The sequence below is a fragment of the Onychostoma macrolepis genome, chromosome 01 (assembly GCF_012432095.1).
Source record: "Onychostoma macrolepis isolate SWU-2019 chromosome 01, ASM1243209v1, whole genome shotgun sequence".
NCBI lineage: Eukaryota > Metazoa > Chordata > Actinopteri > Cypriniformes > Cyprinidae > Onychostoma > Onychostoma macrolepis.
Genome location: NC_081155.1, coordinates 11,797,950 through 11,822,243, shown reverse-complemented (window position 1 = coordinate 11,822,243; position 24,294 = coordinate 11,797,950). Strand labels below are relative to the sequence as shown.

The 24,294-nt window shown below is 35.1% G+C and overlaps 1 protein-coding gene across 6 annotated transcripts; it reads right to left on the bottom strand.

Moving 5' to 3' along the window:
* Positions 1 to 707: 707 nt before the first annotated feature.
* Positions 708 to 23,302, bottom strand: akt3b (v-akt murine thymoma viral oncogene homolog 3b). Of its 6 annotated transcripts, XM_058790104.1 has the most exons (17): positions 23,185 to 23,302; positions 19,773 to 19,841; positions 13,537 to 13,569; positions 12,376 to 12,671; positions 12,090 to 12,215; positions 10,791 to 10,902; positions 9,569 to 9,713; positions 9,359 to 9,490; positions 9,213 to 9,278; positions 9,026 to 9,094; positions 8,298 to 8,420; positions 8,062 to 8,190; positions 6,413 to 6,511; positions 5,874 to 5,989; positions 5,625 to 5,712; positions 3,821 to 3,923; positions 708 to 3,584 (listed from the first exon to the last, which is right to left on the bottom strand). In XM_058790104.1, exons 4-17 carry the CDS (start codon positions 12,419 to 12,421, stop codon positions 3,499 to 3,501), a joined length of 1,440 nt encoding a protein of 479 aa, XP_058646087.1. In that variant the 5' UTR covers positions 12,422 to 12,671; positions 13,537 to 13,569; positions 19,773 to 19,841; positions 23,185 to 23,302; the 3' UTR covers positions 708 to 3,498. The 6 variants fall into 6 exon arrangements, with proteins under 6 accessions (XP_058646087.1, XP_058645757.1, XP_058646011.1 ...); XM_058789774.1 differs by lacking the exons at positions 19,773 to 19,841; positions 23,185 to 23,302 and adding an exon at positions 15,329 to 15,639; XM_058790028.1 differs by lacking the exons at positions 19,773 to 19,841; positions 23,185 to 23,302 and adding an exon at positions 13,738 to 15,307.
* Positions 23,303 to 24,294: the final 992 nt, after the last annotated feature.

Here is a 24,294-nt window from a genome sequence, read left to right as displayed (position 1 = left end):
TATTTTGAGATTTATGGATTTATTTCAGATTAAATTTATGTAAGTTTTAGGTTAAATCCTGCATATATAATGATATTAGAGTTATAATAGAATATAAACAAAACCATATTAAGGCATGTATTAAGGTTTCATTTCTATTTAACATAGAAATACATATAGACCCTTGCAGCTTCAAAATTGAAGGCAAAACTTTTTCTAAGAATTAAAATTTTACCTGTGATTTTTAGTGCAAACACACATATATATATATATATATAATTTTAAATTGGTTACATTTAAATAATTTAATTGTTACTTGTTTAGAAAAAATATATATATATTTTTCATTAAAATGACATTGGACTCAACCAAGTTATGCTCAATGTAATATAAAAATATAAAATAAAATTTTATATATGAAGAGTTTATTTGCAAAAACATATCCCTGTTTTTTTTATTTTCAAAAATCGTGTTTTTTTATGTTATATTTTTATTACTGTTTTTTAAAGTTATTTTTTAACCTAGTCAAAATAACCCAACTGCAGTTTGATTAAGATTAAGATTAATGCACAATGAAAAAACATGATTTTTGAGAATTTATAAAAATGGGAGTTAACTGTTTTTGCAAACGAACGCTTCATAGTACGGAGACAGTATTAAAATATTCTAATAAAAGAGTATTACAACATCACAACTTCAATCTAGAAAATACCACATGGAGCCACTGAGAAATTTGAACATTTTAATATAACTTAAAATAAATACTACCAAATGGCAATGCAAGTCCTCTACAGGTACTTGCCCTAGTGTTTTGGTATGAAAACAAAACAGGCAAACGACTAAAGGAAAGGTATAAAAAATAATGAGGGAGAGAGAGCACTTAATAAACGTGGCCGACAGCGTCCTTCATCCCAACATACGAAAATAAATACAACTAAATTACATCTATAGTACAAAAATACGCTGAAACAAACCAAAAAAAAAAAAAACCTCAGTCATCGGAACAACATTAGAAAATCTGCAGAGGATTTCCCGTTAGCCGACCGAATGCGTCACAGCGTGTGAAAATAACAACTGAAAGTTTAACGAACAATCACACACACTCATATCATTCGCTATGAAGAACCGCAACGAATACCGGCAGTTTTCCAAAACGTTCACTGGATCAGGTACAAACAGGATGGGATTGAAACCATAGCAAGTCTTCTCTATGGAGACACCCACACGATACACGTTCCTCCAATGAATCCGTGTCTTTTTTCAATTCATATTTTTTCACTTTAGTCACAAGATAACGGTTGTCTCGGGCCGTGACGCATAACAGAAGGCATTGCATCTGTACATCACACACAGGATGGCTGGGGGTCAAAGGTCAGGGGTCATTCACACTGCTATTGCATGGCTCAGTTGCACATATAATGAGTCTGTGAGCTGACTTGGTATTGATTCCAAACGCAGACATCACACGTCCATAAGATTTCCACAGCTATGGAGACAGTCGTAACTTCTTTATGCAAAAAAATAAAATCAAATAATGGTAACGTAACGGTAAAAAGAGAGCGAGAGGTTTGTATTTACATCTTCAGGAATAGTCCAACATTAGGTTTTCTCTCTGTGTGGTGAGAAGTGAGGGTCAGTGGTTGATCGTCTCTCTCTGTGCTGCTGAGAGAGACACACACCTGTAGCTCTGTACAGTAAAGGTGAAGCGCCGCCCAGCATGAGCCTTCACGCTGCTGTCCTGAACGCGCCTCGGTTCTGGAGAGTGTGTCAGAGGTGAGGGGTTCAGGACAAAGCCATAGAAGTCATATCTGGGCAGGCTTCACCACGTCGGTGGGTAGATTTGTGGGTGAATCTCACGAAAACATGCGCAGGTCGTATTTCACACCAAAAATCAAAAAATATGAAATTAGAATTTAGATTAAAAAAAATAGGGCTATTTTGATTTTTGCACATTGACAATTATGGCATAAATTCTCATTACCATAATGCACAAAAAAAAGTTGTAATTAATTACTCCTGTAATTTACTTTGCAGTTTTTTTTTTTTTTAATTCCCATTACTTTTTGCTAATTTTTTTATTTCCATTAACATTTCACTACATATGATAAAAATACTATTACAAAATTTATATTATTATTTGATTTATTTTAAACTCAGAACAACAAATACCAACAACATATAAATACTGGTAACACTTAACAACAATAAGGTCTCATTTGTTAACTTTAGTTAATTTACCAACTAACACGAACTAACAGTGTGCCATATATTTTAACAACATTTAATAATCTTTGTCAGTTAATAAAAATGAATTGTTAGTTCACGTTAGTTCACAGTGCATTAACTAATGTTAACAAAAATAATTTGTTCATTAAAAATGTACTGGGTAATGCTAAAATTAAGATGAACGAAGATTAGTAAACGCTGTATAACTATTATTTTTTGTTAGTTCACGTTAACTACTGTGTATTAACGTAAACAAATAAAACCATATTGTAAAGTGTTACCAAAATACCTAAATCTTTCTCCTGTTTAAATAACATTTGAATGTTATTTAAATGATATTATTTAGATAACATTCGAATAATATTTTTATATTATGTGAGATTTTTGTTGCATTACGCTGATGAGAATTTATCTGAAAACTCATGAAAATGTTGCAGTGCAAAACATCGAAATGATTCCAAAAATATGCTAAATTTTCCTCGTGCAAAATCAGATTTTTTTTTTTTTTTCTTTATGGATTTGCAGTGAAATACGACGCAGGCATGTTCTTGGCGGGTTTCGTGAGATTCACACTTGTGCTCTGAATTGCCTGAGAGACCTTTACAGTAACGGCAGTTTGTTGTATGGTTGTGTATTTGAACTGAAACCTTCATATCAGAGTATGAGGATAAAACTAAAAGAGAAACGCAAATATTAACACCAGAGTCCATTTTCCCCACTTTCTCCGTTTTCATTATTTAACGAAAGCACGAACAAGGAACAAAACTCTTCAACGCCTCAGACAGAGTATGTGTGTGTGTGTGTGTGTGTGTGTGTGTGTGTGTGTGTGTGTGTGTGTGTATGCTAAAAATGCAAGAACAAAATGAAATTTGTGAGCCTCACAGGAACAGATCTACTGCTGCGTCTAACTACATGTCTGTCTGTCTGTCTGATGAGATCCACACACATAAGGCAACATTTTTGGTTTGTTCCCCACAACGGCTCTTTTAAAGGAGTGCAAAACAAAAAACAAAAACGCTCCAGGTCTTCAACAATACTGATCATATTCCCCCCCAAAAACACTGTCCATGATCTGTAAACAACAAGCTGAAAGTGTACAAGACTTTTTAATGTGGGTCGACCAGCTCAAGTCTCACCCAACTGTGCAAAACCCCTTTTAAGTCCCACAAAAAATGAACAGAAAGCAACAAAAACGACTCGCTATGACTAAACGGAGGAGGAGGAGGAGGAGAGAGGGGGAGCTCTTTCTAGCATGGCTACACGGGGCTCCTTAAACGGCGTTATTCGATGACGTCACTCCCGCCCGCTGGCCGAATACGAGAATTGTGGAAAATGTGGTCTCCGTTCGCTGTCAGCCGAGTCCATCCCGTCCTCGTCGTCTGTGGGGGAGGAAGAGAAAGGAAATGTTACGTTACACACAGACAGATGATTGAATTTTCCATCATGCTCTGCATTAAATCAGAATTTCCTAGTGACGCCGATAAGCGCCGCACTGATTTTCACAGTGATACGCTCCATGCGCTTTTTCATTGTGTACCGACTGGAACTTCCTCTTCCTGTGGCAAAAGGAGCCAGTCTACAGGAAGAGAGAGAAAGAAGGAAACTGCGCACTCACACTTCTCCGGAGGGGTGATGGTGATGGTCTGCGCGGTGAACTCCTCGTCGAAATACCTGGTGTCCGTTTCAGACGAGACCTGCGGCATGAACGGTGGTACCAGCTGGACAAGAGACGTGATGAAGACAGAGAGGGGCTTATTATATATAATCATGTACAAATTAAATGTGCTTTAACAAAAATACACTATGAGGTTGGTCGTTTTTTAAATGTTTTTGAAAGACGTCTTCTGCTCACCAAGGCAACATTTATGTGATCAAAATACAGTAAAACCAGGAATATTGTGAAATATTACTACAATTTTACTATATATATATATATATATATATATATATATATATATATATATATATATATATATATATATATATATATATATATAACCCTGGACCACAAAACCAGTCATAATGGTCAATTTTTCGCTATTGAGATTTATACTGAATAAATATGCTTTCCATTGATGTATGGTTTGTTATGATAGAAGAGTTCTTAGCAAAGCATATTACTAATCAAAAATTTAGTTTTGATATATTTACTGTAGGAAATTTACAAAATATCTTCATGGAACATGATCTTTTCCTAATATCCTAATGATTTTTGGCATAAAAGAAATATACCTGTGCAAACGATCCTTCAGAAATACTCTAATCCCTAAATACTCCACTCTAATATAGGGCTGTCCAAAAAAAAAAAAATGTAAAAATTCAAATTTTAAATATTCGTCGAATTTAAAATAAAAATCCACACTCTTAGTTTTAATTTTAGATGTGCACCAGGCTGCCTTATCAGTGGCACACAAGATGCGATGACGATGTAAGTCTCGGTGCATTTTAATGCCTTTTTTAGCCTATCCAGTTGAACCCACTAGATGCTATATTGTTCATTCAAAATATTGCAGAAAAAGAGAACATCAATGCGGAGATGTTGTTTACGTCAAAACTGAAACCAAGCCGTTCACACAGAACGCACATTTATCGCATTTTCTATACGGGACATCCATCACCGTTGCACTCGCGTCTCGTACAAAAGAGCCGCATGTTTAGAAAGCATGTAAAATTAATGTAAGTTCAACTTTTAAAAAACATGCCTCAAGACTTAATGGTAATTTTTCCCCATCCCACTGCATCTCATGTTTTTAAATTAAAAAGTGCTCTTTGTGATTGTTTTTCGGTCCTTTGTATTAAACTACACACACATACATACATATATGATGCTGTTTTGTTTCTAATTGTTTAAGCAACTTAATTATATATGATTTATAAACATTAATTTAAACATTATGTACTTTTTTCAAAGATAGTCGTGTTATTTTATTGCTTTGAAGAAACATGCATTAATAATATTTTGCTCGATGCGCCCTCTTGTGGCCTCAGGAGAGAAGCCAAAAGCTTTTTTCCCCCCTAACTGAAATTATGCCTTTTAAATTTGAATATTGATAATATTTAAAGTACAAAATTTCAGCCATTTTGACAGCCCTACTCCAATATAATGATTTGATGATCAAGAAACATTTCTGATTATTATCAGTGTTGAAAACAGCTGATTCATATATTTGTGGAAACTGTGATGCATTTTTATTTTCAGGATTCTCTGATGAATAGAAAATACATTTATTTGAAACAGAAATCTTATGTAACATTATAATTGTCTTGGTCACTTTTGATCAATTTAATGCATCCTTGATGAATAAAATCATTAATTTTTTTCAAATAATTCTTACTGACCCCAGACTCCTGAACGATAGTGTTACGTTCCTGCTTCCGAACTCTTAAAATGTCTTGCCCCATTGTAAGTACACTTGTACCTTTTTGTCATAGACGTCCTGCCAGTCCAGCGTAGTGAAGAAACTGTGTCTCATGATTTCCTTTGCATCATCCGGGCCTCCTCCAAGCCTTCAGAGAATAAACCGCAGATTAATATTCATTCAGGTCTCACATGATTCACAAACAGTTTAAATCTGGTGCTCTCATACCGAAATGATGATGATGTCAATAGTTGTTAGTAGAAACAAACACACCCAGAAACGCTTTGGATCACACAATCACACACTGACCTCTTATTGGGGTCTTTGATGAGTAATCCAGACAGTAAAGACTTGGCGTCTGCAGAGAGGGTTCTGGGAAACTTGATCTCCTCCATCAGAATCAGTTCAAACAGCTTCTCATGGTCCTGAAGACAGTAAAGAAATCTATTTTACAAAACAGTTCTATTTCAAATACATGCTGTTCTTTTGAACTTTCTATTCATCAGTGAATCCTAAAAATGTATTACGATTTCTATAAAAACATGAAGCAGCACAACTGTTTTCAACAATGATGAGAAATTTTTCTTGAGCGGCAAATCAGCATATTAAGAGTGATTTCTGAAGACTGGAGGAATGATGCTGAGAATTCAGCTTTGATCACATTAATAAATTATACTTTAATGTATATTCAAATAGAGAAGAGTTATTTTTAATTGTAATAATACTTCACAATATTACTGTTTTTACTGTAATAAATGCAGCCTTGGTGAGCAAAAGAGGCTTTTAAAAACATTTTTTTACAGATGAAATGTTTATTATTGTGTTGTCAGTGTTAGAGTGAGTTATACCTGATTATAAAAGGGAAGGCGTCCACACATCATCTCATACATAACGACTCCCAGACCCCACCAGTCCACCGCTCTCCCGTAATCATTGTCCTCCAATACCTGATCAATAAAACCACAATCAATCACACAAAACCTCCAACACATTGTGCTCATCGATAACCAGTCACATCATTCTCAAACGCCTGATCAATAATCCATAAATCACTCTCCTGCACACCTTCATCAAGAGAGACGCAGCAATAACTAATCATTATAAATTCACCTCCAACAAATGATTCACCCAATAACATACTTGATTAACAATCACATCACATTATTTCATAATACCTTATATAAATCTCATCAATATCTTCCAGTTCTTCACTAATAATTATATTAGTCTCTAATAATTAAGAAAAATCACAAATATCTTCCAATTCTTCATGAATAATTGTATTAGTCTCCAATAACAATCAAAAATCACAATATTATCCAATTCTACAATTATATTAGCCTCTAATAATCTAATAAAAAAAACAACTAAAAAAACATGAATATCTACCAATTCTTTATTCATTATTAGCCTCCAATATCCTATCAAAAAAAGAAAAAAGAAAAAAAATCATATTTAAAAAAAAGAAAAAAGATGATAATCACATGAATACCTTCCAATTCTTCATTATATTAGTCTCTAAAGGTCTCTGCCCACTGAGTCCGAAACTTTTGCACGTAAAAAAAATAAATACGACCTCACATTGTGTCAATCACGTTTACACACTGCCTCCGAAACTTTTGTCTGTCATAAAAAAATTTGGATCAGGTTCAATTTTCTGCGTTTTCGCATCCATAGCAAGCATTTTGATAGGAAGGAATGACGAATACGAAAAAACGCATACGAAAATTTTGGACTCGGTCTGCAAGGACCTTAATAATCAATCAAAATCACATATCCTCCAATTCTTCATTAATAATCATATTATCTTCCATTAACTGATCACAAACCACCACCAATATCTTCATCAATAATGACACTATTCTCCAATACCTGCTCAAAAATTGATCAGTCTCAGACAGCCGATTATTATCCTCAGATACCTGATCCAGAAACTATTATATTATCTCTCAAAACTTGATCAATAATGTCAAACTGTCTCCAAGGGAATTACTTCTGGCAGTCATTTGCAGGTTTTCCTCCAATATTAATATCAATATTTAATTAATATTGCAGCGTCTAGATGCAACCTAGATAAATGACTCCAATGATGGAAAAACAGCCTGACATATGATTACATCATAAAGTTATGATCATGACACCAGTGTGAGTCATCGGCGTTACAGCATCCATATGCAACACCACTGCTGATTATACATGTTGTGCTTTATTCGATTATTAAAATGAAGCTTAAACAGCGCTGAAAACGGCCAGCGGGTCACTGTTATGTTTCCTGTCTGATCACTCTATTTTTACCCGTGAGCTGCTCAGTCTTGTCTACAGCCTGCTGTTTGGGTCTATTTCTGTGCGGACGCTAGAAAGCACAGCTAAAGTGTGACCCTGTTCCTGCTAACCTGTTCCGGCTGTGACAGACAGAGATTAAACAGTCATCTATATTAAATTTAACCCAGCGTGTGTGTTTCCTGAGCTCCGTTTAAAGAGATAAAACATCCCGTACCTCAGGGGCCAGATACTCCGGGGTCCCGCAGAACGTTTTCATGGTGGCCGTGTCTGTGATGCCCTCCTTACACAGGCCAAAATCAGTGATCTTTATGTGACCGTCCTTATCCAACATCAGGTTTTCCAGCTGGAATAACACACCAATCACAGACACATCTTACAGTCAGCTGATAATGTGGAAAATTGAGCTTTATAGGATGAAAATGTTGATGCTAGTCTGTGTGTTCTGTTCACCTTCAGGTCACGGTAAACAATCTTCGCAGAGTGCAAGTAATCCAACGCAGAAACAATCTCAGCGCCGTAGAAACGGGTTCTATCCTCTGAAAATACGCGCTCTCTCGACAAATGAAAAAACAGCTGCAATAATTAAAGAGAGGAATATTCAGAACTCACAAATCCAAATGTGCAGCACACCCACATACACTGAGAAAGAAACATTGAAATGAAGCAAGATATGAGGATTAGAAATTCTAACAGTTTGGAAAAGAATAAGAAAGTGGAAAGGCATTTGAAATTTTAAAGTTCAAAGGTTAGAGAGAAATTTCAAAATAAGGTTTAAATGAAAGTTCAAAAGAAGGTTAGAAGGTCAAAAGGACATTTCAAAAGCTTCAAAATGTTTGGAAGAAAGAACAAAAGTTTTGAAAATTTGGAAAGACAGTCCGAAAGAACTTTTGAAAGCTGGAAGGACATTTGCTAAGTTTGTAAATGTTTCAAAGAAAAGTTAGAAAGTTCAAAAGAAAGTTTTTTAAAAAGTAAGTTTAAAAGAATGTTGGAGGGAAATTTCACGAGTTTGAAAATGTTCGGAAGAAAAAAAAAAAAAAAAAAAAAATTCTAAATTTGAAGTCAAGTAATTTGTAAGTTTGAAAAGAAATTTGGAAAGAAACGTTGAAAGTTCATTCAAAGGTTTAAGGTCAAAACACCTTCAAAACAAAGTCCAAAAAATGTAAAAGAAACGATTTTACCTCTCCTCCGTTCACATACTCCATAACAAAACATAAACGATCCTTCGTCTGAAAGGAGTATTTCAGTGACTGCAGAAAAGAGAACAAACGATTCAACATTTCTCTTTTCTTTTTAAATACACAACAATTAGGTTTATTTGAAATTTCTGTGGAGTGAATAAAAGCATCATGTTATGCCGTCACTCACAGTTAGAAACGGATGCCTAGTGTTCTTCAGAACTCTGCTCTCGGTGAGCGTGTGAGCAACTTCATCCTGAAAGAGAGAGAGAGTCATTTCAGCTGACACCCATCGTTTCTCAGTTCAGTCCGTTCTCAGAGAATCACTCCTCGTACCTTGGCAACAATAACCTCCTTTTTCAGGATCTTCATTGCATAATATGTGCCACTGGCTTTCTCTCGCACCAGAATCACCTTCCCAAACGTGCCTTTACCCAGCAGCTTCAGATAGTCGAAGTCATTCATTGTCTGTCAATGAAGAGAGAGAGAGACATCAGAATGAGCACCTGCGCGTTAAACCACGTCGATCCGCCTCTCTGGCTCTACCTTTCGTTTGTGATGACTGGTTGACGTATCCATCTCTTCCTCGTTGACGTTTTCGATCTGAGAGATGGGGCTACACAGGATTCCTTCCTCTTCCTGTTTGGCCAGCTTGTCTGCCACCATCTGAATGGCCTCGACCCACTCATCCCTGGTGACCAGGAAAACAAAAGTGCAATCAGTTGTGATAGAGCGATATATTGGCCAGGCCGATTAATGAGATGATATTTGACAGTAATGACATTAACTATGCCCATTTGTTATCCGTGCTAGCAAAATAAGTTGGAATGTGCATGGGCTAATTTTGAGCTATGAGCAAAAAAAAAAAAAAAGTGAAATATGTTGATTTTGGTCAAATTTGAGATTTTTACAAAAATGAGTTAATTAAGCCCTCATCTAGCGATCCCCGTGCTCCAAATAGTAATTAAACAGAAAACGTACAAATAAAGATACTTTTAGATGAGTACACGTATAACGATTTACAGTAGGCTAAATATATTTAAGTATTCACACAAACAATCTTTTATATCTTAAGTTAAAATTTGGGGGAAAACGTCAGATGTTTAACATTATATTAGATCTGTGACATTACACATTGTCTTAATATAGACCGTCTGTCTCATTAACATTGATTAAAATAAAAAGAAAAGAAAAGAGGAAATCACTCGCTGCTTGACTGAACTGCTTTTGTAGTTTTAATCAATTTATTTTTAATGAACACACTTAAGTGATTTTTACACGTTACTATTTGTTTTTCTTACTTGAATGCTTATGTTTAAATGTAAAGTGAAAAAAGTACATAATACACTTGTTTCTTTCTTATATTTGTTTATTTTTTTGCATCGGTTCTTATTTATAACAACAAAGATAAAATAAAAAAAATAGCTATATTGTGATTATTAATCTAGTAATGATTATTAAGAAAAGAAGTGGGGGGAAAGATGTAATGTTGCTAGGTGATTTTGCTTTGGAACCTTCAGAAAACTTTCAGTTTTTCCTCTAAATTGACTTTTCTGACTCCATCGACTTCATAAAATAACTCGTTTTTGAATTATTATTATTATTTATTCACTTTTTAACGCCATGCCAGCATTAAGGCTATTTTCTTGGCGATCTTGTTTTTGAAAATTTGCTCATCGTGACTCATTTTGCCAGCACAGGTCACATTTAGATTTTTACTAAAGTTGCTAGCGCATGTTAAACAGAATTTGATTTGGGCGTGTGGTACCTCTCTTCAGGCGTGTCCACGTGAAACGTGCGCTCGATCACAGTGGTCCACTGCAGACACCTGATGATGAAGGTGTTGGGCTTCGGTCTCTCCGTCTTCATCAGCTGACACTCTGACGAATGAGGAGGATGCATGTTGAATAGTGGAATTCATGCATGTGGAACAAAGACGTCATCATCTCAAATTAAAGCGGCAGACTCATGTTGATGACGTCAGCACGTGATGCTCTAATTAAATCAGTTTGCTTTGAATGAAGTGAGTCATGGATCTGGAGAGGAGTAAACCTGATCTGATGGGTTTACCAAGAACACGACACACTGGTATCACACATTAAAAAGTGCAGGGCAAATAAACAAATAATAAAAATAAATAAATAATTTGACATTATCTCAAAACACTGGTAGAAAATCATGAGATTGATCACACATTATTTTATTCTGACAGAAAACATACAATAGAAGTAAATATTTTCCTTCATATTTTCCTATTTTTTTCCCCACAGTACTGATGGGTCATTATAAAGCAGTGTTCTTTTAGTATCACTGAGATACTATTAAAGTTTTAATTCATATATTTTTTTTTCTGCTATTAAATTTCAGTACTTTTTGTGTTTTTGACATTAGTTTTTGTTTTTTTATGTTTAATTATTTTTATAAATTTTTATTTATCAGTTCAAATTTAGTAAAACTAAATGAAAATGAGAATGTTCTCATGGCAAATAGCTTAAATTAGTTAGTTGTAATTTATTTTATTTGAATTTTATTTAATTTTTCATGTATTTTTTCTAGTGCTGTCAACCGATTAAATCGCATCCAAAATAAAAGTTTTTGTTTACATAATGTGTGTGTGTACACTGTGTATATTTATCATGTATATATAAATACAAACGCATTCATGTATATATTTAAGAAAAATATATGTTTATATATTAAATATATTTATAAAATATAAGAATATAAATGTATACACATGTAAATATTTTCAAAATATATACTGAATGTGTGTGTGTTTAAATATACACATAATAAATAGACGCAGCACATACATGTGCAAACAAAACTTATTTTGGATGCGATTAATCGTTTGACAGCATTTTTTCATTTTGGTTTACTTTTCATGGTTTTTAGTTAACTTAAGTTATTGTATTTTACGTTTATTTTATTTCTCATATATTTTTTTTTCCATCTTAGTTCAGTTTTATTCAATTCATTTTTTGTGAAATTTATTTAAATTTTACTTTGTTTTTACGGTTATAGTTAACTACAATAACCCCGTTTAAAATGAATGAAAGAGACTCACTGGCCACAGAGAAGTTGTTGAGTGGATACGCCAGATCTGCATCTTGCGGCTTCTCTTTATAGCCAATAAACGACCCATCCGTCTTTAACAGGAAGTACCGCGGTCTCCAGTTCTTAATGTATTCACCTGCAAAACCAATAAAACCCCCACACAATCAAGCACACAGAAAAACACTAAAACATGCATGAGAAAACATGCAATATTCACAGACACAGCAGCGTAACACAATCAACAAATGAAAACACACTCATTAATATATCAATATTTTAGTGCTGTTGTTTCTCACCTCTCTTCTGCACCCATCCCTCTTTCACTATGTTCTGGTCGTTCATGTTGGCTCTGAGGTCAGAGTTCAAGGGTCAGCCCAGTGCTCGACTTCCTGCTGGCGGTTCTGTCCCGTTCCCTCGCTCTCCCTTACGGCCGTCTCGCTCTGCTCTCCTGTTCTCTCACACTCTTCCTCTCACTTTCTTTGCCACGTTGTGATGTAACGTCTCAGCCTCCTCCTTCACTTTCACTCTCTCGCTCTCTCTCTCTCTCTCTCTCTCTCTCGCGACCCTTCAGACACTCCAGTAGTGACTCAGCCTGGAAGGAAACAACAAAGAAGAGAAAACACACACACGGGTCATTCTCTTCCGCTTCTCCCCCTCTCACACACACACACTTCCATGAGAAATAAAGTCATTGTTAGGAGTAGGGAAATATTTCCCGCCCCTTCCCGTGGCCTTCTCTTCCTCTCTCACACTGGATGCTGAAGCTATGCACGGCTCTAAACACAGCCCTGTTTCTGTCTGCCTCTTCTCTCGATTCTGAGGCTTTAGAACCTTGGAATTCATCTTAGAACCACATGATCAAACGCAGAACCAGTTCAGAATCAACCTTGATATACTACAACCATATCAAACAACCCAACGGCATTAGAATCAACACTGGAACCTCAGAATCAAATTTAGAACCTCTTCAAATTTTGAATTTTACAAGAAAACTTCCCATAGAACCCCTTAATAAATCAACATCACAACTTTAAAATGAATCTTGGAATCAGCTCAGTATAAACTCTTAAATAACACTAAAATAAAAATTTGAATCCTATTCAAAATGTGAATTTTACAGTAAATAGAACTCACATTCAACTTTAAAAACTATGACTCACTATTAGAATCTTACATCTTTAGAATAATATCACTTTAAATTTGTACCTTGGAAATCAACCTAACAATCATCTTCAAATAAGAATTTTAATCAAAATAAAACATTTTAGAATTGCTAAATTGCTTTACAACCTCAGAACCAAATCTTGGATTTCTACAATCAATCTTAGAAGGACCTAAAAACAACATAAGAGCCATAGAATTTGTCTTAAAACCATCGGAGAATGAACCTGAGAAATCTGAATTTTACAAAGAATCTTAGAACACTATAATGAACAATAGAATATTTTAATATTAACCTGAGAATGAATGAAGAACTCAACTGCTGAACCCTAGAATGATGAAATTAATATGAGAACACAGGGAGAAAGAAAAAAAAATTAGAGTTAGAATTCTAATACAATCAGAATTTTACAAAAAGTAGACCTCACTTTCAGTCAACAATCATCTCAAAACTATACTACGAATCAGTCTTAGAATCAAACATTTCACTTTATTACCTTAAACTTCCAAATCAATCTTGCAATGACCTGAAAATCACTTAAAATATTAGACTTTTTTATTTTTATTTTATTTAGCATCAGACCTTGGAATCCACATCAATGCCTCAGAAAAGAAATCTTCAAACATCTCTGCTTCTCTAGTTGCTGCGGTGTATGCATGAGTCCTCCATAATCCACAACTTCCCTCTCTTAAATTAACAATACATGAAATCACACTGTACAATGAAGAAAAAAAAAGAAAAAAACCATGACATCTGCCAAAGTAACAATGTGCACTCAGGATGCCAGGAAAGGAATAATTTACACATGCAACTAAATGTTTAGGGTTCGAACACAATGCACTGACATTTAGAAAACATAATCGTTGCATTCATCATTTAATACATTTTGACTATCTTCTACAAATATTTTAATGTTAATGACATTAAAAAAGCACTAAAATGCTTTCCTTGCAGACTATTTGTGATGATATACTTGATCACTTTTTTCAATAGAAGTAATAAAAATTTAAAGCAATATCCTTTAAGAACAATTTGTTAAAGTCAAAATATCGACATTTTCTTAATGTGAAAAGCAAGCGTGCCATTTCATAAAAAGGACAAAATGTGATATTTTTAATGACGCAGTCATGAAGGTCTGAAGCAGTCCTCTATTTTATGTTTTTCTTGTCACATGACAACAAAATGGCTTCCTGCACATTGATTACACCACACAGATTTTGTTTTTATTAAATATTAATAATATTTTAAAACAAAATTGTTCCTTTTTAAAGAAATTATAATAAAATATTATAACAAAATAACCTTTTATTCCCCAGTTTCACAACAAAGACCTTTTTGACTTCAAGTCAAGAAGAAACATCAAAATGATTTAAAAAAAATAAAACAACAACATATTATTTACAGAAGAGGCTCATTTTGACACACGTCGAATAAAACAGATGCATAATTCCCGTCGTTAGGAAAAACGAGATGTCTAAACAACAGAAGCCACCCAAAGCAATGTCAACAAAAACAATGGCGGACACGGTTGGGCATCACACACACACACACACACACACAAGGATGTGACAGCAATTAACATGACAAATTACAATAACCACAATGAAGCAGCGGCTTTCGTGTCATATTGAGCTGCTGTTATATAATCCATCGCCATCATAATAAACACATAGAGCGGACTGACAGCGCGCCACGAACGAGAACAAGCGTGCCTATGAACATTAATGAATGTTTGTTCAAAAACACGGCTGTGTGATAACAATACAAACACACATGCATTTAGACCAGAGGATGTGAATTGCGCGCTCTCTTGATTTCTATTTGTCCGAAATGCGTAAAATGGTGGACGCGCATCAATGATAGCACGCAGGATGTGGTTTAAATGTGTTTATAATGTAAATTTCTAATAAAATAGCTCTCGATGAGTAAATAAGCGCTTGTTGTGTCCAGCAGCATCACAGGCAAGGCCGAGGAGCATCCCCACCCGGCGGCGGCCAGTGATGCTCCAGCGCGGATGCTCGGCCTTGTCCGTGATGCTGCTCGCTGATGGAGGAAAAATAAACAACGCGAAGCACGCAGCGCGTTACCTGGCAGACGCTCCGCCAGACGGTGGGATCGGTTCCACGCCAGCCCGGTGTGAGACAAACCCAAACCCGCACGCTGCTGCTGCTGCTGCTGCCGCCGCCGCCGCCGGTCGGTCATGAGGAGCACGGAGGCACGCGCGCCCGTGATGTGGCCATCATCTCCGTTACCCCGGTGAACCGAATGACCCTGGATGAATGATGGCGTAACCCGATGCAGAAAGCGCGGTGACGGCGCACCCCGTCTCCAGCACGCGAATATCCCGAAGCCTACTACGGCGAAGACCCGCTTCTTAATCTTAATGAGGCAAGCGTCGCCATTGGAAGGGAGACGGGAGACGTCAGTGGGAGCTCATTAATATTCATAAGATAAACCTTCCAAATCTAAGTATGTGTCGCTGCAGCCCGGAAGCCTCCAAGCGGGAGGGACTTACACCGCAAGTAGGTTGCGAGAGGGTAGGTTTAGGGTTGGGTTTGGGTTTGGGTTTGGAGCTGGCTCCGACCTCCGTTTATATACCTAACTCTCCAAATCTGAAAATCTGGAATCTGAGGGTGTAAAAAAAAATTAAATATTGAGAAAATCGCCTTGAAAGTTGTCCAAATGAAGTTCTTAGCAATGCATACTGCTGATCAAAAATGATGTTTTGATATATTTATGGTAGGAAATTTACAAGATATCTTCATGGAATAATATCCTAATGATTTTTGGCATAAAAGAAAAATCTATCATTTTGACCCATACAATGTATTGTTGGCTATTGCTACAAATATACCCGTGATACTTAAAACTGGTTTTGTGCTCCAGGGTCACATATAATGAAAAAATAGAAATAAATTTAATATTGTAATAGAAATATTATATAAATATAAATACAAAATAATACTGCACAATCTAATAGAAAAAAAAATGTTTGAAGACAGAACATTTTATTTTATGCACAACATCAGCGAGAACTTTATAACATCCAGAATACATGCCTTTTTATTGGCAAAGTTTAGTATACATAAATGCAAGTACGGTGATTATAAACCATTATTTCTAATTTTGAAATCAGAAGTTAAACAATACCTAAAATCTATTTATAATCTGATAAACAAGAAAGCTAATGCGTGTAAACATTTCCATGTTTTTATTTAAATTTGTTAGTTCTTTTTTTTTGTAAACATTTCATTGTAATTTTGTATCTTTCTTTCCTTGTCTTCACCCCCTGGCTAATGTAAAATGTTGAATGTGAATGATTCAATAAAATTGTATTTTTATTATTAATGTTGTATGCACATTAATGTTAACAAGAGAGAACTAAGAAAGACAACTGTCCATTTCAGAAACAGAAAGAGACAATTTACTATATATAATGATTAATATTGTATATAAATTATATAATATTGTCATATAAATATAAAATAAATAAAAAATAATCCTTCACGGTTTAATAGAAAAATAAATAAAAATTTAAAAAAAATGTTTGGAGACAGAACATTTTATTTCATGTACAAAAAGTATGCCTAATGATATTAATATTCGTATAATATGTGACCACAAAACCAGTCTTAAGTGTAAATTTTTCGAAATTGAGATGTATACATCATCTGAAACCTGAATAAATATGCTTTCCATTAATGTATGGTTTGTTAGGATCGGACAATATTTGGCCGAGATACAACTAAAAAAAATTGAGAAAATCGCCTTTAAAATTGTCCAAATTAAGTTCTTAGCAATGCATATTACTAATCAAAAATGAAGTTTTGATATATTTACAGTAAGAAATTTACAAAATATCTTATAATAATTTATAATTTTGACCCATACAATGTATTTTTGGCTATTGCTACAAATGTACCCCAGCGACTTAAGACTGGTTTTGTGGTCCAGGGTCACATATATGCTTTTTCTTTTTTGTTACCCATGGATATAAGCTTTATCGCTGTAAGGCTTATTAATATAATTAGTGGGTTTTTTGAGGGTTTCCAAACAACTTCTGTCTGAGCTAATTATTATTCATAAACTAAGCCTTGCCATTGGGAGGTCGGCAAGCATCGTCAGCCTGCGCTTATTAATATCAATGAGCTGGACCTTGGCAATAGTAGGATTCGTAATTTGGTCTCCAGCCCCAGCCATTCAGCCGCTGCCAGTGGGACGGAGGAGGAACCCTCTCGACGTCACACCGGGACCCGTTTTTACCGGACGCTCCCCCCGTACTCCTCCTCTTCCTGGCTTTGTCACTTGCCAGGCTTTTGTTGGTACTCGCTACACATGCATGATAAATGCTTTATGGACCGCCCACCGACCAAAAAGAGGCCTCATATTCACATACAGCACCAGAAATCACTTATTATGCATCAAATGATAATAAAAGCACCAGCTGCAGTGAGTTTCCCCGCCTCTATCCCAAGACAGATTGAGGATTTGGGGCCCTTTGTCTTATTTAATGAATGCAGAAATGCTATACACAAAACAAAGGACACAAGAATAATAATAGGCTACTACCAAGACTGAAACTACTCTTTGAACATCAACCTCTAGTCTATCAAAGTCACAAACTTTAATAACAAAATTTTCATAAACTTATTCCATGCATCTTTTGATTTGACTACACGTGGAGTGCATAGTTTATGAGGACTTCACATATAAAGTTGCAGGATGTCTCCCTCTAGTGTTCAAAACATAAAACTGAAGCTCATAATAAAACGTGACAAATACACGTTTTAATAAATACATTTATATCAAAAAAATATTGTTCAATTATTAAAATTACTCCACATTATTATTATTATTATTCAAATAAATTCAAATAAATAAATACAAATTAATTAAATAAAAATAAATGTAATATATATTAATTATGAATTAATATCTGAAGTATATAACATATTTTATCAATTAAAATGATTATTAAAATATTATTAATATTTTTATTTAAAATTAATACATTTATTAAATGTTTTTATATTTAAATATATTATTATAATTATTATATTTAAAAAAATAAATAAATTATATATATTTTTTTTAATGCAAGAAAGGTAAACAAAAGTGGGATCGTGAAAATATACCACACAGATGGATTGAACTAATTATCACCTTTAGTACACACACAAACCTGAGAAGTGAAATTCAGATCCAGATCTATAGCCAGAAGCCTCCAACTCTGAATTTCAGGACATTTTCATCTCAAGATTCCCAATCATTTAAAAAAAAAAAAAAAAAAAACACGAACACACATCGTTTTATTTCCATGTATTAGCAATGGCACAATAAAAATTACATATTTATAAAATGATATAGAAATTTACACAGATATATAAGTATATGCAAAAGTAATATTATAGTATTCAGTTTGCAAAGGTGTGTATAAAACTTAATTAATCTTAGCTGATGCATTTGTTCGCTTCCAGACCAGATTTGTTCTAATCTGCAGACCTAGAGCTTCTAGATTAAAATGGAGACTTTAGAGAGGACTGTTAGACTAAACCCAGAATACAGCAGATACTGACTGATGTGATGAGTGTAGAACAATCCTTCAGTCAGTATCAGTGTCTCTGTGTCAGATTTCTGTAACAGAAGCGCTGCTGTCCATTGCTCTCATGAGGACGCTGACTTTCAACCATGTAAAGTGCGAATGCATCTACACGCTGACTGAAAACAAGCAGGTAAGACGCCTTGTGTTTGTCTTTCAAAACAGGTTTCAATTTGTTTTCATACGAAGAGTTTGCATTTGAATGTGTGATTTGGTTGTGGCCTGTAAACAATTTCTTTAGTCTTGACTCACTCAGCAAAAACAAAGAGACACAAGGAGCTGCAGCAGAAACTAGAATGATGAGAATCACAGAATGAATATTAAACCAAAAACAATTCATGCAGATCTATTCATTATTCTGTTTCTGAAGCTGCATTACAATGTTCATCATCAGTTTACTTAATACTGAAAAATAAAAACAAGTTCAAGCCAGCCTAAACTGGTCTACTTGGTCTTCCAGCAACCAGCTAATAACCCAAAACCCGTCTAAATCAGGCTGATAGACAAGCACACCAGCTTAGGCTGTATATATGGGCAACTTTACATTTATGTACATTTGCTATAAATTTTTTATGCAAGGGTTTAGTGCGGGATGGCCGGGTCAGGAGTTGCTCTGAGGTTACACGAATTTAAGGAAACTCAGGACACCAAAAACCATCCGACACATGTGTAAGTCCAAAGGTTTTTGAGTCTTTGACTCCTAACCTTTTAAAATAAGCTTTCAGTTCCAGACGTGGATGTTGAATGAATAAAGTGTGTAAACTAAGCAATTTCATTTGCAACCGTACTAATTTAACTTAAAATGTCAACATTGTGTAACGTATGTTTCAGGCAAAATGTTAATATATACACTGATTTGATGCATGTTAGGCAGGTTTTACTGTGTGCATCATGTTTGTTTGATCTGTTTACTGTGTTACACCAGTCCTCACCGGCAGGGCCGAGATGTTTTGGGACTGTATCCCGGTCAGATCGCAAGAGTTCATGCCATCAGCTCACATCTGGACAGGTGAGAGAGACACAGACACAATTACATAAGCCTACTGAGATAAAAAAAAAAAAAAAGGAGAGAAATTCACTTTGCATCCTATCATCTTTTAATATTTTAATGAATTAAAATGTTTGCATTTTCTCAAACTAGCTGACAAAATTTGTTTATGTGTATTCTGATGTATTCACACCATTCGCTGTCAGTAAAGCTCAAATACAGTCTACCCAGTGCCAGCAATAGTTTGACAGACTGCAGTTCACTCTACGGCCACCAGGGGATACTTTAGGTCACATGCAACACACATTAGGTTTTCAAATTAGTAAATAAATCACCAGTGCTTTAGCAGTGCTGCAGGGATGATGTATTTTTGTTGGCTAAAACCTAGAAACATCCTTTTTAGCACTTCCGGTTCCATCATCCTGAAGTCAATGGGTTTTTTTGAATGTTTTCTTTTTTTAGTAAAGCATGAAGCTCAAGATATTTTCATGTTTTATTCAATATTTTAAAAAGGTGGTTGCTATCAAGTGGCTAAATGGGACTACAGAGGTTGTCAGAGACACTAAACACTGAACAGAACTCATCTACTCACTTGTCACAACCTCATTGTGTTTTTTTTGTGTTTTTTTTTCAAACTCTTACAAACTATTCTAACACAAACTTTCAGGGAAAATGTTTTTAAAGACTGAAAGAGTTGTCTGAAGCTTAATGGTGGTGATATGAAGTCAAGTGACTGAGGTTTAGTTCATTTATAGCCCATATTTTTCTTTTTACTGACATTTGTATTTAGGCTTCAAAATTCATAAAAGCTGACTATCGTGATGAAAAAAAAAAGTGAGAATCATACACTTTCATTGGCCACAGAGCTTATTTTATGAAATAATCTAAAAATTGGTGTGACACTAACGTACTGGCCTACATAAAAACGTAATCGCTGCATGCTGATGATCATATGATAACATCTGGAGCATAATGTAATTTAGCCGGATGACAAGGGCAATAGGAGAAACTTTTTACCAATCTCAACAGATTTCTGATTTCTCCTCAGATTGACACCGAAGACTCCAGACATGCAACATTATGAATCTGGAGCAGTTAAGAAATATCAGAGAAGAAACTTCGATCTGTTGACCCTTCAGGCCTCACTTCAGTCCCATCACAGAGAAACACACACATCAAACACACCGACCGGGCAGTCTATAGGTTATTAAGAGAAGATTAACCTGATATCTTTCTCTGTTTTACCTGCCTTCAATGACTTCAGTACATGTAAAGCTCTCTATATTTGTAGAGGAATGCTTTAAAGTCTTACATTTAGAGTCACTAACAGAAGATTAAGATGAAATCCATTCCATTCATGTTTGGCAACACTCATCTTTCATTCTTACAAAAGATCCTGTCTCTTAAGCTTGGTCTCTGTTGTTGGAAGGCTTATTTCTTCATTAATCATTTCCCTGCCGTCTTACAAATTCATGTTTTGCTATTACAAAGGTTACATGATGTAGATGTAAACACAACCTGAGCTAGACTAGTTGTCCTTCACACATTGTTACGTTCTTGATCTGTAAGTGGAGAAACGTAGTGAACGAGCGTGTGTGTACTGAACCTAAATGTGTTCCTTGTGCATTTTTAATGAAACTCGAACATACATTTTTCAAAATTTTATACTGAACTGAAAACAGCAGTGAATATTCTGTATCCATAAACACATACTGTCACTAGGATGTAGGCCTATGTTTACATCTCACACAATACTAATGAATTACCATTGTACCACTCATCTAAAGAGAAACATTCATGGTTCAGTTACATGATAAATAGCCTATAATGCATGCAATGTCTTCATCGCTATAGGCTACACATCAACACAATCCCTCGTTCATATCGTTGTGTCACACGACCAAACATTACCAGTTTCAGATGTAGCCTACAGATTTTTATCGTTAGGCTAATGGTAACGTTAAATAGAAAGATTATTATACACCAACTATAACTAACGACTGTATTATACACCAAACAACGATAACGTTATGTTTATTCAGCCAGTTTCTCTGTCAATGAATGAATAAGTTTAAAACGGTCTGATATAAATAAATAAATAAATATGAAAAAAAACTGTCTGATGAGAAATAACAAAATAAAAGCCTTTTACAACTTGCATATAACCATTTTGTATCTGTAAATTCACAGTTATAAAAATAAAACACCCTGTCTCCACAAAAAGGTTTCACTTTAGATTAACAGTACAACAGCCCAGGGTGTCACTCAGTCAGTTTCAGGATGGTCTGAGTTAGAATTACATAATAACAGCCCTCATATATAAACTCATATATAACCAGTTTTGTCTGATTTTGAATAGCTCTAAAAATGAAACTCCATGTCTCCACAGACCAACAGGGAGTTTCTTTTTTAGAGCTATCGGAATTTAAAGACAAAACTGGTCATATATGAGGTTTTTGTAGGGCTTTTATTATGTAATGCTACACCAAACCGTCCTAAATCTGACCGAGAGACACCCTGGGGTTGTGAACTACTAATCTGAATTGAAACTGGTCTGTGGAAACAGGGAGTTTCATCTTTAGAGCTATTCAAAAATCAGACAAAACTGGTTACATATGAGTTTTTGTAGGGCTTTTATTATGTAATGCTACATCAGACCATCCTGAAACTGACTGAGTGACACCCTGGGCTGGTGTACTGTTAATCTAAAGTGAAACTTTTTTGTGGAGACAGGGGTTTTTATTTTTTATAACTATGTGAATTTACATATACAATATGGTTATATGCAAGTTGTAAAAGTTTTATTTTGTTATTTCTCATCAGACAGTTTTTCATATTAATTGGTCTATTTATTTATTTATCAGACCGTTTTAAACTTATTATTAATTTATGCATTTATTAATTCATTGACAGAGAAACTGGCTCGATAAATGAAAGCTAAAGATCGCTTTTCCTCTGATCTGTTTTAACACGCTATTACCGTAACGCGTAACATATGCGCGCACCTCAAAATAACGTGGCGGCTAGCATGACCGTGTTTTGACCGCAGTTATATACGTTACTCCACGACCATGTTAATATGAGTTTTTGTCCTAACTAGCGGCGACAGCGAAATTTCTAATTTAGAAACAATTTCTATTTCCGCGACGTCGCGGCTGGAACAACAACATACCAACTATATGACAGTAGATAATCTCAGGTGATTATGTGCTTTATTCAAAGTTGAACGTGTCTAATATGAGTTTAAATATCATATTAAGTGACCTTATAGCCACACTGAAAGCAACAACAGATAGTTTACCTCAGATCTTGAAAATAAATTAAAGCAAAGATGTCCGTTAAAACTGTGAACTCACCGCGAACCAACGTGTATTCCATAACAGCGATGCTATCAGTCACTCAGTGTGTATATTTAATGATGTTAAAAAGCTTTAATATTTATGAATTAGACATCCATCTCGTAGCGAGAGCAGTGCGCTTCCAGAGAGGCCCCGCCCACACGCGCTTCTGATTGGCTGTGATATTTGATTGATTCTGTCGCGTCGCGTCTGGTGTAGACACACAAATTGCTTGTCGCGTCGCGTGTAGTTAGGACACGGTGTAGAGTTAGAGGCCAATCAAAACTTTATGGCTAATTATTAAAATAGTTCGTAGTTATCGATCCTCATCTTTTTCATTTGAACTAAATGTTTTCAGTTTCATCAGAAAATGTGAGTGGTATTTGCATATGTCCAAATCCGAATGCTAGAATTTTGAAGAATGTCAATTTGACAGGGTTTCTAGAATAAAGACTAATTTATATACAGGTGCTGGTCATATAATTAGAATATCATCAAAAAGTTGATTTCACTAATTCCATTCAAAAAGTGAAACTTGTATGTTATATTCATTCATTACACACAGACTGATATATTTCAAATGTTTATTTCTTTTAATTTTGATGATTATAACTGACAACTAAGGAAAATCCAAATTCAGTATCTCAGAAAATCTGAATATTACTTAAGACCAATACAAAGAAAGGATTTTTAGAAATCTTGGCCAACTGAAAAGTATGAAAATGAAAAGTATGAGCATGTACAGCACTCAATACTTAGTTGGGGCTCCTTTTGCCTGAATTACTGCAGCAATGCGGCGTGGCATGGAGTCGATCAGTCTGTGGCACTGCTCAGGTGTTATGAGAGCCCAGGTTGCTCTGATAGTGGCCTTCAGCTCTTCTGCATTGTTGGGTCTGGCATGTCGCATCTTCCTCTTCACAATACCCCATAGATTTTCTATGGGGTTAAGATCAGGCGAGTTTGCTGGCCAATTAAGAACAGGGATACCATGGTCCTTAAACCAGATACTGGTTGCTTTGGCACTGTGTGCAGGTGCCAAGTCCTGTTGGAAAATGTGAACAGCCAGCCTCTTTTGCAATGACCTTTTGTGTCTTGCCCTCCTTGTGCAACGTGTCAATGGTCATCTTT